Raw genomic sequence first — 13,746 nt, 5'->3', positions numbered from 1 at the left:
GGGGAGCGGCGGCCGTGGAGCAGGCAGGAGCTGAGCGATAGAAAACTCCTAAGTTTATTCCTGTTTTCTTTAGCAGAGCGTGCGCAGGGCTGCTCGTGGCGGTAACTCGGTGGGGGGAAACCTGCCGCAAGCCCCCGGCGAGGGGCCTGCCTGGGACGGGGGGTCCCTGGGGGGGTTCTGGCCTGGCTGTGTCCCCGCGCTGTGTCGTGGGAAATGCGTGGGACATGGCGGGGAGCCAGGCAGGGCCGCGGGGGCGCGGGATGGGGCTGGCACCTAGCGGGGGGCTCGCCCCAGCACCGCTCAGAGACCCCGCGGTGGTGGTGGGTCCTCCTTCTCCTCCTCCTCCTCCTCCTCCTCCTCCTCGCCGGGCGCAGGGGCGCAGGGCTGGTGCCTCTCGCTGCCACCGCAGCTGAGGGTCACGCCGGGGGCCGGCTGAGCTGAGCCCAGCAAGGAGCCGAGCTGCCGGGGCATGGGGGGCAGTGGGGACCCCCCCGTGGTGACCGGCCCTCGGGGCGGCCGCCGGCTGCCCAGCTCTGGTGCCCGGCTGTGCCGGTGGGTGCCCCGTGGACACGCCGGTGCCTTGGCCTCCGGGTCCAGCACCTCCACCTGGGGCGTGATCCAGCGCCTGGGCCGGCTGCCGGGGCCCCCCAGGACGGTGCCGGACCCCCCTCGCTTTGCCGCCGTGCTGCGCGGGGGCCTCCCTGGCCGCATCGTCCCCGGGCTGGTGCAGGAGGGTGGCGGTGGTGGCACACGGCCCCCCGCCACGCCGCTGCCCTCTGCATCCCCGCGCGATGACCGCGGTCGACGCCGTCCCCGCTCCGGCCGCCCACGGGGCTCAGCCGGGCCCGGTGGTGGGCAGGGGGCCAGTGGTTTCCCCTGGGGGGGCCGGGGGACGGTGGCCGCCTCGGCTGGCGGCAGCTCCGGGCTGGACGTTCCTGGCACAGGGAGGATGGTGCTGGCGCTGGGGACCTGGCCGGGACATGGGGGCTGCGCGGGGGGAGCTCCGGCGGGGGGGTTCTGCTTTCCACACTGGCATGGGGCACATGAACCGGAGACCTGCCCGGGAGGGGTCAAAGGGGGGTCTGGTGTGTGTCCAGGTGCCCCATGGGGGTGACTGGGAGTCGGTGGCGCCGCACGGGCCGGGGGGTGCAGCCCCAACCACCCCTCTTTGCCCCCACCCTGGCATGAACCCCCCTGCCTCCTCAGGGGGGGTCTGGGGGAGGCTGTGCCCTGCCAGGACCCCCCACCGGGACCAGGGGCTCCGTGGGTGGATGGTGGGGGCCACGGTGGGGTTTGGGGTCCATCTCACCTCTCCCAGGCCCGGGGTCAGGACGGGCACTGAGCCCCGCGCCCAGGAATCGGCGGGGGGGGGCTGGGGCTCCTCATCCTCCCTCCAAGCGTCGTCATGTCCCCGCTCAGGGTCTGTCTCCCCCTCGTCCCGCGCCGGGAAGCTCCCCGCGACCATCTGCAGGAGGGTGTCCCGCGCCCAGCCCACGGCCCAGGGCACACACTGCGGGCAGAGCCAGCGCTGAGCCCCCCCCGCGGCACCCCGGGACCCCCCCAAACGCGGGCTGTGGGCGCGCTCACCCCACGAGTCGCGTGGGCTCGGGCACAGGCGTCCAGCACGCAGCCCAGCAGCTCGGCCACGACATCCCCGACGTCCCTGTCCCCGCGCTCAGCCTCAAGCAGGGGCAGCCATTCCCCCGCCGGCAGGTGCCCGGGGCTGGTGGCCACTCGGCCAGTGGTGACCGTGGGGGGCCGGGATTTGTCCCCGCGGGGTTTGGGGGCGGCCGCCCGCTCCCGGGGGGTCATTTTCTGCAGGGAGAGATGACAAAGCCTTGTGGCTCCCACCTCGGTGACGGGGTTGGGGGGGGACAGGGGGACCCATAGCCCAGGGCCAGAACAGTGTCGTGGATCCAGCCCACGGGCCCCCCCCAGCTCGAGCAGGACCGGAGAGCAGCCCCCCCACCCCCCCAACACGGCCCGGGGGGGCTCTGTCCCCCCCCAGGCCCCCGCAGCCACGCCGGGGTACGGGGGAGCGGGGGGAGGCTCCGTACCCCAACCCACGGCGGGGGCATCTCTGACATGGCACCCCAGTGTGCCCCAGTGCATCCCAATATACCCCAGCACATCCCAATACACCCCAATACACCCTAGTACATCGCAGCACGCCCCAGTATGTCCCAGCACATTGCAAATCACCCTAACCCCTCCCAGCCACCCCAGTGTGCCCCAGCTCATCCCAGTACATTCGAATATACCCCAGCACACCCCAACTTAGCACACCCCAGTACAGCTCAGCACATTCCAGTACACCCCAGCACAACCCAGCATGTCCCAGCACATCCCAGTACACCCCAACACATTCCGACACACCCCAGTACACCCCAACACCCCCAACACACCCCAACAGTCCCCACAGACCCCAGCACACCCCAATACACCCCGATATCCCCCAGCACACCCCAGTACACCCCAGCACACCCCAGTACACCCCAGGTCCCCCCCCAGACCTCGGCCATCCCTCCCGGAGGCGGGAGGCGTCCCGGTCTCCACAGCAACGCTGGCTCTGCCCCCCCCTCCCGGACGCGCCGCTCACGCTGACGTCATCCCTGCGCGCCGCCCTTACGTCATCACGCCGCGCCGCCGTCGCCATGGCTGCGGCGACCACCGAGTGAGCGGCGGGAGGAGGCCCGGGGTGGGAACCGGGGGGCAGGGGGGGCCTGGCGGGGATACGGGGAGGGCGCCGGGGCCGGGGGCCGGGCCGGGGCCGCCTCTGGGAGGGGTGCGCGGCCCGTATGCCCGGCGCGGCCCCCCCTGACCCGGCGCGGCCCCGCAGGCGGTACCGCAAGGAGCAGAGCATCCCCCTGCGGAGCAGCAGCGCGGCGCTCTACAACAACCTCAGCGTCCTGCGCCTGCCCGGCGGGCGGCTCGCCGCCCTCAGCGCCGTGCACGGCCCCAGCCTCAGCCTGCTCAGCGCCGCCGCCGACGGGCTCGGCTTCTCCCACCGCCAGCTGCAGGCCAAGGAGGGCGGCATGGCCGTCAGCACCTCGCTGCTCACCCAGGTACGGGGCTGGGGGTCCCCCTGCTCCTCTTCGGGGTCCGCCTGCGCCCCCTGCCTCTTCTCGGGGCCTGCCTGCTCCCCCCTTCCCAGGGCTGCAGGGCCCTTCACACTGGGTTGTACACTGGGGGAGAGCGAGCGAGCTGGCGGGCTCGTGAGCTGCTGCCTTCTCACCGCCAGCAGACCTGTCACCGGGAGGGCTGTGACACGCAGCAGCCGTTTAGGCACCTCCGCTCCCCCGGCAGCCGCACGGGAAGTGGGTTTAGCCTGGGCCGTACACGGTGCCCCACTGCCTCCTAAGCGGAGCCGAAGCAACCCCAAAAAAATGACAAATGGCTCCCAGCGTGCCTGCGGAGGAGGTGGCGGGGAGGGACGGCTGCGCAGAGGGTCACAGGTGCTGCCGGCGGGTTCACTGGGGCCGGTGAGAGCGGGACAGGGTGACAGGGGTGCCTGGGGTTCACCGTGACGCCGTCTCTCGGCCTTTACCCTGGTTTCTGTGCCCCGGTGAGGCGGCACTCGCCTCGGGAGCCCGCGGTGTCCTGATTACAGGGTGGGGGAGAGCGAATGGGCCTCCTGAGAAGGTTTGAGGGACCTTGGGGAGGTAACAGGAGCCAGAAATGCGCCTGTCTCTGGACAACCACGGACTGGCCATCCCCAGGAAGGTGGGCGAGGGCCTGTACCCTGTTCTCCCGCTCCCTGTTTCCTTCCAGGCTGCTTGGTGCGTCCTGCAGGCGCGGGTGCTGCTGGTGCTCACCTCTCAGAGAGGGATCCAGGTGAGCACGGAGGGTGCGAAGGGAAGTCGGGGTGCCGGGAGGACAGCTGGGCTCCTGGGGGCACGGGGAACCTTCTGGGGGTCCCGCTGCACACCCGGCACGCTGTCATGCTCCCTGCGAGACCTCTCGGGGCAGCACGAAGCCCTCCTGGGCCTCCCCCCGTTGCTTTCCCTCTCCAGATGTACGAGTCCGATGGCTCCATCATGGTTTATTGGCACGCGCTGGACGTCGCGGAGCATTCTCCAGGTAAATCCCGTGGTGGGAGCGCGGCAAGGAGCCCCCCAACCCGCTCTCCTCTGGGATTCCCACACCGCGGCCTGGTTCCTCCATGCTGGAGGCCCCCGGCAACCTGGCTCCCGCACCCAAGCCAGGATGGGGCAACTCGGCAGCTTAGTGGGAGGGTTTGGAGAAGGCGTCACCCCCACCGCTGTGTCCTGGCTCGATGGGAGCTCGGGGGGGCTGCAAAGGGGCTCGGAGAGCAGCCGATGTGGCAACTACAGTGGCCAGCTCTGGGTTTCCTTCCAGCACGAGCCGTGTTCGCTCGAGGGATCGCGGCAGCTGGCGGGCGCTTCGTCTGTGTGGGTGAGCCGGGGAGGGAGGGAGGGCAGCACTGGGGGGGTGCCGGGGCCGCTGGAACCGCATGGGGTCAGCCCAAGGGGCTGCTTCGCGCTGTGGCTGTGGCAGGGAGCGGCTCCAGGCCAAGGAGGGGGGCAGTGGGTTCCGGGGGTGGTGGGAGCTGGAGATAAGTGTGTGTGTGTGTGTGTGTGTGTCCGTCCCCTCCCCCGTGAGCACTGATGGCTGCTCCGGCCCGGCTGCAGGGACGTCCTCGGGGCTGGTGCTGGTGTTTGACATCCCCCCCAAAGGGACCAACGTGACGGTGAGCGAGGTCCTGGAGCAGCACCGCGACGCCATCACCGACATCGCGGCGGAGCTGGGCCAGGCGCCGGTATGTGTGGAGTCGGCGCCGGTGCCGTCCCTGGTGCTGGCGGGGTGGGCGGGGCACAGTGGGGACCCCAGCCGTCCCCTTGGCCTGTGTGGAGATGCCAGCGCTTTGCCATGGGCCACGAGGGAGCCACGGGCATGAACCTTTCCCCCTCGGCAGCGGAGGGGCTGGCGGCGGCTCTGGTCGCGGCCCTGGTCGCCTCTGGGGTGGCGGAGCCTGATCCCAGAGCGCAGCCTCCACTGGTCCAGCTCGCCCGCGTTGCAGACGCACTAATTGGCTTCCTCATTACTAGCTGCCTCCGCCCCAACGAGGACGCTTTCTTATACTTCCCCTAATTAGTTACGTTCAACTTTCTCCATGTTCGGGACTCCCCTGAGCACAGAATTGCTTCGAACCGGTTCCCAATTAGCCCGGATACGGAGCTTGTTTTCACCAAAGCCTCTCTGTGTCCGCGGGCAGCTCCGAGGCGCCTCCCCGGGGCCTTGTGCCGCGTTTCCATAACGCAGGAGCCGGGCCTGGCGCAGGGTGATCCCTTGGCAAGTCCAAGGGCATCCAGACTCGGGCGCGGAAGGAGGGGTGCAGCCGTTCCGCCTAAATTTTCATCCTGGGTGTAATTAGCGTGGCTCACCGTGGGCGCGTCGGAGCGGCAGTGCCCGGGTGGGATCCAGCTGAGCCCCGAAACGCCTCGGTGGTTTCCACGAGCCATTAAATCTCACAAGCTGCTAAACCTCACGCTCGTTCTGCAGCTGGCTCTGGCTTCGCCGCGTGGCGGTGGGGCAAGCTGGGTGCCGGGGCAGGGGCTGACCCACCGCGACTCTGCAGGATGGTGCCGGTGACCTGGTGAGCGCCGACGACGCAGGGACCCTCTGCGTCTGGAGCACGGGGGAGGAGTTCACGCTGCTCAGCAAAATCCCGGCCTTCGGGTAAGCGCTGGTGGTGGACGGAGCGGGACGGCCCCAGCCAGGCCGCGGCGGTGTCCCGGGAGGGGGGAACCTGGCACCAGCCCCCCCGCCCCGGCCCTGCAACGCATGTCCCCGTGCCCAGCTGCTCCTGCTCCTCGGTGAAGTTGTGGAATGGCATCGTGGCCGCTGGCTACGGAAACGGGCAGATCCGGCTGTACGAGGCGGCGACCGGCCTCCTGCGCGCCGAGGTCAACGCTCACGCTCGGTGGATCTACGCCCTGGACGTGGCACCACAGACGGGAAAGGTACGGCACCACGGCACCATCGCGCCCCGTCCCGCAGCCCCACGGTCCCCACAGCCCCCGTCCCCTCCTCTCGCAGCTGCTGTCGGGCGCGGAGGATTCCTTCGTCCACGTCTGGAAGCTCAGCAGGAACCCGGACACCGGCGAAGTCGCGGTGAGTCTGCAGCTGCTTCTTGTGCCAAGGGCAAGCTCCAGCCGCAGCACACTGGCCCGGCCGCGTGGGCCTCGCCAGCCTGTTGCCCCGAGGTGACGCCTCCCGTCCCCGCCGCAGATCGAGCACTGTCACGCCGAGTGCGTGACTGACACCCAGGTCTGCGGCGCCCGCTTCTGCGACCCCGAGGGCAACTCCTTCGCCGTCACCGGCTACGACCTGAGCGAGATCTTCCGCTACGGTCGGGCGTAGGCAGGAGAGCCGGGCTACCGCCGCACCGTAAGCGAGGTGGGGAGGGGGGATGAACCCCCCCCCAGACCCCCGAGTTCTGCCCCGCAGGGCCCGGGCAGTGCCTTGGGGTGGGAATCCGCGCACCAGTGGAGCTGAGCCAGCGTCACCCCCACTCCCAGCTCCAGGAGAGGATCCAGGGAAAACCCCTGTGATGGGGGAGAGCCCTCGTGGGTGCAGCACCCGTGGAGGGGACTCTCCCTGAGCCCCCCCAGGGCCTTCCCCCCCACACCGTGGGACCTGGCGTGGCCAGACCTGTGGGGCTGCGGCTGCGCTCAGGGGCTGGGAAAGGCAGAGCCCCCCCGGGACCCTCCCCCAGGTCACTGTGGCCCATCCCCCCCAGTGTCCCCCCGCCCCAGACCTCCTGCCCAGCCCAGGCTGTGCTGGGAGATGGGAGGGGCAGATGCTCGGCCCCTTCCCTGAGGGGCTGCCCTGCCCCGACCCCCCCATCCCACCCCTGGGAGCTGGTGTGACCCCCCCGGGATGAGCTCGGTCTCTGGCTCCGCTCCCAGGACCTTGGGAAGGGGGGAGGGGTGGGGGGGGGGCATGGGGGGGGGCCCAGCCCCAATCCCGTGGGGCGAGCTCAGCCTGGGACACGCCCTGGGAGGGGGGAGAGCTCCCAGCTGGAGGCTACCCCCCCACCATGCTACGGGCCACAGACACCCCTATGATCTGCACCCCCCAGGTGGGGTCAGTCCCCCCCTTCCCCACTGTGCTGTCCCTCCTCCAGCTCTGGGCCAGCACCCCCCCCTCCTGTTCCCCACCCCCCCATATGCTCTGTATCCCCCCACCATGATAAACGCACCTGAATGAAGCCCTCCCCGCCCCCCCGTGTCGCTCCTTTTTGCGTGGGGGGGTCGAAGCGCCGGGTGGGTGACGGCCAAGCACCGCGGGGCGGGGGGGGCAGAGTCCAGGCCCGTTACAAAAGGCTTTATTAAAGGTTAAAACAGCCGACGCTGAGAGGCCCCGCTCACAGTGCTGGGGGGGGCCGGGGGGGCGTGGCGGGGCCCCGAGGGCCGCTGTGCTCACGGGGTGGGGGTAAAAAAGTGTAAAAACGGTTGTGCAGTTCAGCCCGGGGGTACCCCCCCGCCTCCCCCGGGGACGCACCCCGGGGCCCTGCGGGGGCTCGTCCAAGGCACAGAGATGAGCTGGGGGGTGGGGAGGGGGGGGCAAGCTGAGCCCCCCCCATCCCCAACATCCCCCTCCCCAGGCAGGAGCACCCAGGGCCTGCCCCCCACGCCCTCCCCACCCTCCTGCCCCACTCACAGCTTGGCCCCCCCCTCCTTGGGGGTGTTTGGGGGGGGGCGGGAATACAGCACCAGCAAGCCCGGCCCGGGGGGAGCACCCGGGCGGGGTGGGGGGGGTAGTCCCCCAGCCCCCCAATACTGCTCGGTCAGAGGTAGCACCAGCGCTGGCCGGGGCGGGGGGGCCCTGCCGGCTCGGCACGGTTCGGCACGGTTCGGTTCAGCACGGTCAGCCCCGCTCCCGCGCCGGGGGAAGGCACGGCGGGACAGCGCCTGTAAACAGCCGGGACCGGGGGGTGTAAACGGGCGGCAGCCGGCGGTGGCCCACGGCGGGGAATGGTGGCCTGCGGCAGGGTACGGCAGCCCTTGGTTAGGGCACGGTGGCCCACGGTGGGGAATGGTGGCCCATAGTGGGGAATGACAGCCCTTGGTGGGTCACAGCAGCCCACAGCGGGGTACGGTGGCCCGTGACAGGGAATGGTGGGACACGGTGGCTCGTGGTGGGACACAGCAGCCCACGGTGGCATATGGTGGCCCATGACGGGGCACAGTGGCCTATGGTGGGACACAGCAGCCTACGGCGGGGTACAGTGGCCCACAGTGGGGTCTGGTGGCCCGCAGCAGGGAATGGCAGCCCTTGGTGGGACACGGTGGCCCTTGGCAGGGTACAGCAGCCCATGGTGGGGTACAGTAGCCTGTGGCAGGACACAGTGACCTGTGATGGCCCATGGCAGGGTACAGTGGCCCGTGGTGGGACACAGCAGCCCACAACAGGGTATGGTGGCCCATAGTGGGAAATGGCAGCCCTTAGTGGGACACGGTGGCCCACAGCAGGGTACAGTGGCCCATGGTGGGGCACAGCAGCCCACAACAGGGTACGGTGGCCTGTGGTGGGGCACAGCGGCCCATGGCAGGGTACGGTGGCCCATGGCAGGCTATGGCAGCCTGTGGTGGGACACAGCAGCCTGTGTCAGGGTATGGTGGCCCGCAGTGGGGCACAGTGGCCCATGGCAGGCTATGGCAGCCTGTGGTGGGACACAGCAGCCTGTGTCAGGGTATGGTGGCCCGCAGTGGGGCACAGTGGCCCACGGCAGGGTACGGTGGCCCACAGCAGGCTACGGCAGCCTGTGGTGGGACACAGCAGCCCGTGACAGGGTACAGTGGCCCACAGTGGGGCACAGTAGCCCACGGTAGGGTACAGTGGCCCATGATGGGCCACAGCAGCCCGTGGTGGGCCACAGTGGCCCATGGCAGGGTGAGGGGCCACGTGGCCGTCCCCCCATCCCTGCCATAGCCCCCCCTCTCCCCAGGCTCAGGAGACGTGGGGTGAGGGCCGCCAGAAGCACCACTTGCTGCGGGTGTGCTGCTTGCGCTGCAGCTGCTCCTCCCGCTCCCGCTCCTTCTTGGAGCGCAGGTACAGATCCTCCTCCTTCAGGTACCAGACGGGCGGCCAGCGGTGCCGCTCGAAATGCGCCCGGTTCTCTGCGGGAACGCGGCACCGGGCACGTCAGGGCGCGGGGGGGACGCCTCCCTGCCCCCTGCCCCCCCTTCTCCCGGCGCCGCCGTACCTGCCGACATGAACTTCATCTCGCGGGGGAAGCGGCGGCAGACGCTGTTGTAGTTGGTGCAGATGTAGTGCAGGCACCACGCCGCGAGCTGCCGGGCGTTGTGGAACTGCGGGCAGAGACGGGGTGAGCACGGGCAGCTGCCTGCGCCCCGCGGGGGTCGTGGGGGGGTGTGTGTGTGTGTGTGTGTGTGTGTGTGTGTGTCCCTCCTCCTCCCGCCGTACCTGCGTCATCTCCAGGTAGATGATGACCTGCTCGTCGATCTCCACCCGCTGCATAAAAGCTCGCAGCAGCTCATCCACGGCGTACTGCTCTGGGGGGGGGACGGGGGGGCTGTCGGTGCCAGGGACGTGCGCCCCAGCTGCCCCCCGCGGCCCGCTCTTGCGTAAGGAGCCGGTTAATGACGCGCCGGGGACGCATCGATCCCCGTCCCCGCGGTATCAGCGGGTGACGTGGAGGCCGGGGGGGGGTGCTGACCTGTGAGTGCCTGCAGCCGCGGCAGGCACAGGCGGTTGGTGAGGATGAGGAGCTCCATCGCGTCCAGGTCGGGCGTGGGGGTGAAGACGCCGGTGTAGAGGAAGTCGAGGACGGCGCGCAGGCAGGCGCAGTTGGTGCCGGGCAGGGAGACCTGCGGGACGAGTTGGGTCTGGGGGGGCCCAGCACAGCCCCCCCACTTCCTCCCCAGCATGAGGGACAGCGGGGCTCACCCGTGGCAGGGCTGGTCCCCTCCCAGTGTCACCATCCCCCCCTCACCTCGGCGGCGTAGCTCTCCCGGAAAGCCCCCCGGAACATGGCCATCATCCAGTCGCAGCCGGCGATCAGCAGCGGCTTGTGCGCCGGCACGGCCCCGTCGTCCACGCGGAAAACCACGTCTGGGAGGGCGAGGGGACGGCCTGAGTGCGGCGACGGGACACCCCAGCACCCCCCCGCACCCAGCACAGCGGCTGAGCTGGCCCCGGCGGCGATCCAGGACCCTGACCCACGGTGGCTGTGGCGGCAGGAGGGGGAGTGGGGTGGCCGGGAGCCTCCCCGGGGTCCCCCCAACCCCCGCGTACCTGCAAAGACCCCCTTTCCCAGGCACTCCTTGATGCGGTTGGCGCGGCGGACGTGGAAGGCCTTGGTGATCTCCTGGTTCATGAAGCTCTCCTTGTTGAGCACATTGGCCACCATCATGCGCAGGTCGAAGACCTCCAGCAGCTCGGCAATGGTGGCCACCTGCATCAGGTCGCCGCGGGCCTGGTCCAGCCGCCCGGTGTAGAGATACTCCAGCACAGCGCGGAAGGGCTCGGCCTGCACCCGCCAGTCCATGCACACCACCGCCATCCGCCTCTCCCGCCCCGCCACCGGCTCCGCTACCACCTCCCAGCTCAGGCTGACGAAGCCGCGGCCCCACGCCGACAGGTCGCGGCCGCCACCGGCCACCGTGGCCACCACCCCGTCCCCCGCCGCTGGCCGCAGGGCGTCGTCGCTCTGCGAAGTCCGCAGCGGGGCGCGTCCCCCCTCGGCCAGGGCCCCCCGCTCCCCGTCCAGGCTCTTGGTGCGGGCAGCTGGTTCCTTGGCCGCCCCCCGCGGCCCCTCCAGCGTGAAGAGGTCGTAGAACTTGGAGCAGGAGGTGGCCAGGTAGACGCGGTGGGCGAAGACACGTTGGCCGCCCTGCAGCTGGAAGACGACGTCGGCGCAGAGCGGGGTGCAGAAGAGGGCGGCGGGGCCCCAACCCCGGCTGGCCGGTGGGTCGGGGACCTGGATAACGGGGGGCGGGGGTTTGGGGGGCAAGAAGGGGGCCTGCAGCAGCGGCCGCTGCATCTTCTTCAGGTGGGACTTCCAGAACTGGAGGTGGCGGCGGGAGATGAGGGCGGCGCGGATGGCATTGTCGAAGACGTCCTTGATGCCGAACTGGGCCACCACGCTGGTCTCATAGTAGGGCACCCCCAGCTCCTTCGCCACCTCATGGCCCCGCTCCGGGGGCAGGATGTCCGTGGGCTTGATGGGCCTGGAGTTGGGGGGGGACACACAGAGAGAGCGGGGCCGCGTCACCGCGCACCGAGGGGCCCGGATGGCCCCGCCACCCCCCGCCCGCCCGCCCGCCCGGGGGCCTCACTTGGCCAAGGGGCGCCGGGCCCGGTTGACGGCCTCCAGGTCGGCGTAGCGCAGGTCCAGCTGGCATCCCACCAGCACGATGGGCGTCCGGGGGCAGAAGTGCTTGATTTCGGGGTACCACATCGTCTTCACGTGGCGCAGGGAGTTGGGGTTCGCCAGCGAGAAGCAAAGCACCACCACGTCCGATCTGCGGCCGAGAGGAGGAGGAGGAGGGTGACCCCACGTCCCTGGGCTCCCCCCTGCACCCCGCCTTGCTCAGAGAACGGCACTGGGGTCCCAGCCCTGCCCAGGGACACCCATCACTGCAGTTGGGTGCCCCCATACTGGGACCCTCCAACCCCCGGGAGCCCCTTGGGAGCAGCTGAGGCTGAGGAGGGAGCCGCAGGCCCCCAGCTCTGGGTCACCACAGTTGGCCAAGCCCTGGCTCGGGTGCAGGCGCAGCACAGCCCGGGGCCCCGCAGACACCCCGCCAAGCACCAGGGCCACAGCCGAGCACCGGCAGGTGCCAGGAGGGACCCACCAGCCAGGCAGCCCCTGCCCAGCCACCCCGAGCCCCTTCCCTGTGCCCAGCATGGGGCCATCACGCCGCTGCCGTTGTCCCAGCCCCGCGCCGGCGGTGCCAGCGGCTCGCGGGAGCCTCCCCGGGCAAGGTGACAGGGGACGCGCGGGAGGTGCCAGCAGCACCCAAGTCCCCGCAGCCCCCGGGGCCTTATAAGGCGGCCGGGAGCGGCCACGTGGCCCCAGACCCGGTTTGTTTTTAGTCTGCGCTTTGCCGAGACGTGACCAAGAGGCGCGTTTGGAGCTGGGCCCGTGTCAGGGACCAAGATAGACGCCACCGGCCGCCTCCTGCGGGCCCCCGGCCAGCACGGGAGCCGCCGCTCACCCGCCGGCGATGCCGGGACCCGGCAGCCACCACCCCGCGGGGTCAGGCTGGGGCAGCCCCGAGCACCTCGGGCACCCCGGGGTGAGGCAGCCCCTCACATCCCCCCCCGGCCAGGGGTGACCCCAGCCCGCAGAGCCACCGCGGCCCTGGACAGTGCAGGGGGGAGATTAGAGCATGCCGAGCCGTGCTGGCACGGTGTGGCGGGCGATAAGAGCCTGGATGTGCCAGCGGCCGTGGGGAAGGGGGGTGTTTCCAGCCCAGCGAGTGGGGGGGCCGGGGGGGCAGCGACTGGCTGCCCGCTGGGGAAGCCGCGAGCACCCCGAGCTCCCTGCCCGGGATGGGGGGCTGTCGGGGCGCACAGACCCGCTGCTGCCCAAGCTGGGGACCACGGTGCCCCCGGGGTGCCCTGGATGGGAGGTGGGGGCACTCCCAGCCCCCCCCGAGGGTTTGGGGTGCCAGAGCTGCTCTCGGGGTGCTGGCAGGAGCCGGGGGGGGGCCCTTTGGCTTCATGTCCCCTTGGGCAGGCAGGGCTGGGGGGTCGGGGTGCTGGTGCTTGGGGGTGCCGGTGGTGGGTTGGGGTGACAGTTGGGGTGCCCGTGCTGGGGGTGCCAGTGGCAGGTCGGGGTGTTGGTGCAGGGCTCAGGGTGCCGGTGGCAGGTCAGGGTGTTGGTGGCAGGGCTCAGGGTGTCGGTGGCAGGGCTGGGGGTGCCGGTGGCAGGTCAGGGTGTCGGTGGCAGGGCTCGGGGTGTCGGTGGCAGGGCTGGGGGTGCCGGTGGCAGGTCGGGGTGTCAGTGGCAGGGCTCAGGGTGCCAGTGGTGGGGCGGGATGCTGCTGCTGGGGCTCGACGTGCCGGTGGGGGGGTCGGGGTGGGGTTGGGGGGGGAGCTGAGGGGCCCCGCGGTCCCACCTGCCGTAGGCAAAGCGCCGGTCCTTGTGGTGGTCCCCGAAGGTGTCCCAGAGGCGCAGGGACACGCTGACCTCGTCCACCACATCCCGGGAGCGCTCCAGCACCTGCCGGGACACGGACCGCCGCTGTCACCACCCCGGTCCCAGCGTTGCCTCCTCCCCCCACCCCCCCGTGCCCGGCGCTCCCCCCGCCGCCCCGCACCTCCTGGCAGACGCGGTACTGGTCGATGGCCCAGACGGTGGGGACGTGCGTGGCCAGCAGCTGGTACTGGCTGAGCGTGGCGTTGCAGGCGCGGGCGCAGATCAGCCGCGTTTTCCCCACCGCGTTGTCGCCCACCACAACGCACTTGATGGTCTCGACGTTGGGGCGCTCGTAGTCCACGTCCAGGTCCATGGGCACCGCCGGGCCCCCCCCCGCCGGGCAGCGGCCCCGCACGGAGCGGCCGCGCTCAGCCCCGCCCCCCGCCCATGCCCGTGCCGCCGCCCGGGCCCCGTTACCCCGCCCGCCCCCCCGCTCCGCCAATCCGCGCCCGCCTCGCCCCTCAGGCCCCGCCCCTCAGGACCCGCCCCGACGGCCCCGCCAATCGCAGGCAGAGCCGCCCCGACTCGCCCCGCCCCCCCGGCGCCGTCGG

General features: G+C 71.1%; 3 protein-coding genes across 7 annotated transcripts; 1 reads left to right on the top strand and 2 right to left on the bottom strand.

The window, feature by feature from the left end:
* Positions 1-300: 300 nt before the first annotated feature.
* Positions 301-2,656, bottom strand: C4H2orf81 (chromosome 4 C2orf81 homolog). Its single transcript, XM_074867526.1, has 4 exons — positions 2,600-2,656; positions 1,588-1,815; positions 1,310-1,510; positions 301-1,056 (listed from the first exon to the last, which is right to left on the bottom strand). Exons 1-4 carry the CDS (start codon positions 2,654-2,656, stop codon positions 301-303), a joined length of 1,242 nt encoding a protein of 413 aa, XP_074723627.1.
* On the top strand, positions 2,594-7,234 carry WDR54 (WD repeat domain 54). 5 transcript variants are annotated; one of them, XM_074865331.1, is made up of 10 exons: positions 2,594-2,674; positions 2,840-3,065; positions 3,772-3,834; positions 4,014-4,080; positions 4,360-4,416; positions 4,653-4,711; positions 5,600-5,700; positions 5,822-5,984; positions 6,061-6,135; positions 6,253-7,234. In XM_074865331.1, the coding sequence occupies exons 1-10, from the start codon at positions 2,655-2,657 to the stop codon at positions 6,382-6,384; spliced, it is 963 nt and encodes a 320-aa protein (XP_074721432.1). In that variant the 5' UTR covers positions 2,594-2,654; the 3' UTR covers positions 6,385-7,234. The 5 variants fall into 5 exon arrangements, with proteins under 5 accessions (XP_074721432.1, XP_074721429.1, XP_074721428.1 ...); XM_074865328.1 differs by having other exon boundaries at positions 4,653-4,780; XM_074865327.1 differs by having other exon boundaries at positions 4,653-4,801.
* A 101-nt stretch (positions 7,235-7,335) lies between these two features.
* On the bottom strand, positions 7,336-13,561 carry LOC141942331 (rho-related BTB domain-containing protein 2-like). The gene is made up of 9 exons (XM_074865320.1): positions 13,317-13,561; positions 13,116-13,219; positions 11,328-11,513; positions 10,285-11,219; positions 9,983-10,101; positions 9,707-9,857; positions 9,454-9,542; positions 9,233-9,338; positions 7,336-9,146 (listed from the first exon to the last, which is right to left on the bottom strand). The coding sequence occupies exons 1-9, from the start codon at positions 13,506-13,508 to the stop codon at positions 8,977-8,979; spliced, it is 2,052 nt and encodes a 683-aa protein (XP_074721421.1). The 5' UTR covers positions 13,509-13,561; the 3' UTR covers positions 7,336-8,976.
* Between the last annotated feature and the right edge of the window lie 185 nt (positions 13,562-13,746).

The sequence above is a fragment of the Strix uralensis genome, chromosome 4, assembly GCF_047716275.1.
Source record: "Strix uralensis isolate ZFMK-TIS-50842 chromosome 4, bStrUra1, whole genome shotgun sequence".
NCBI lineage: Eukaryota > Metazoa > Chordata > Aves > Strigiformes > Strigidae > Strix > Strix uralensis.
The sequence above is the reverse complement of the archived record's forward strand: the minus strand, read 5'-3'. Positions and strand labels throughout refer to the sequence as shown.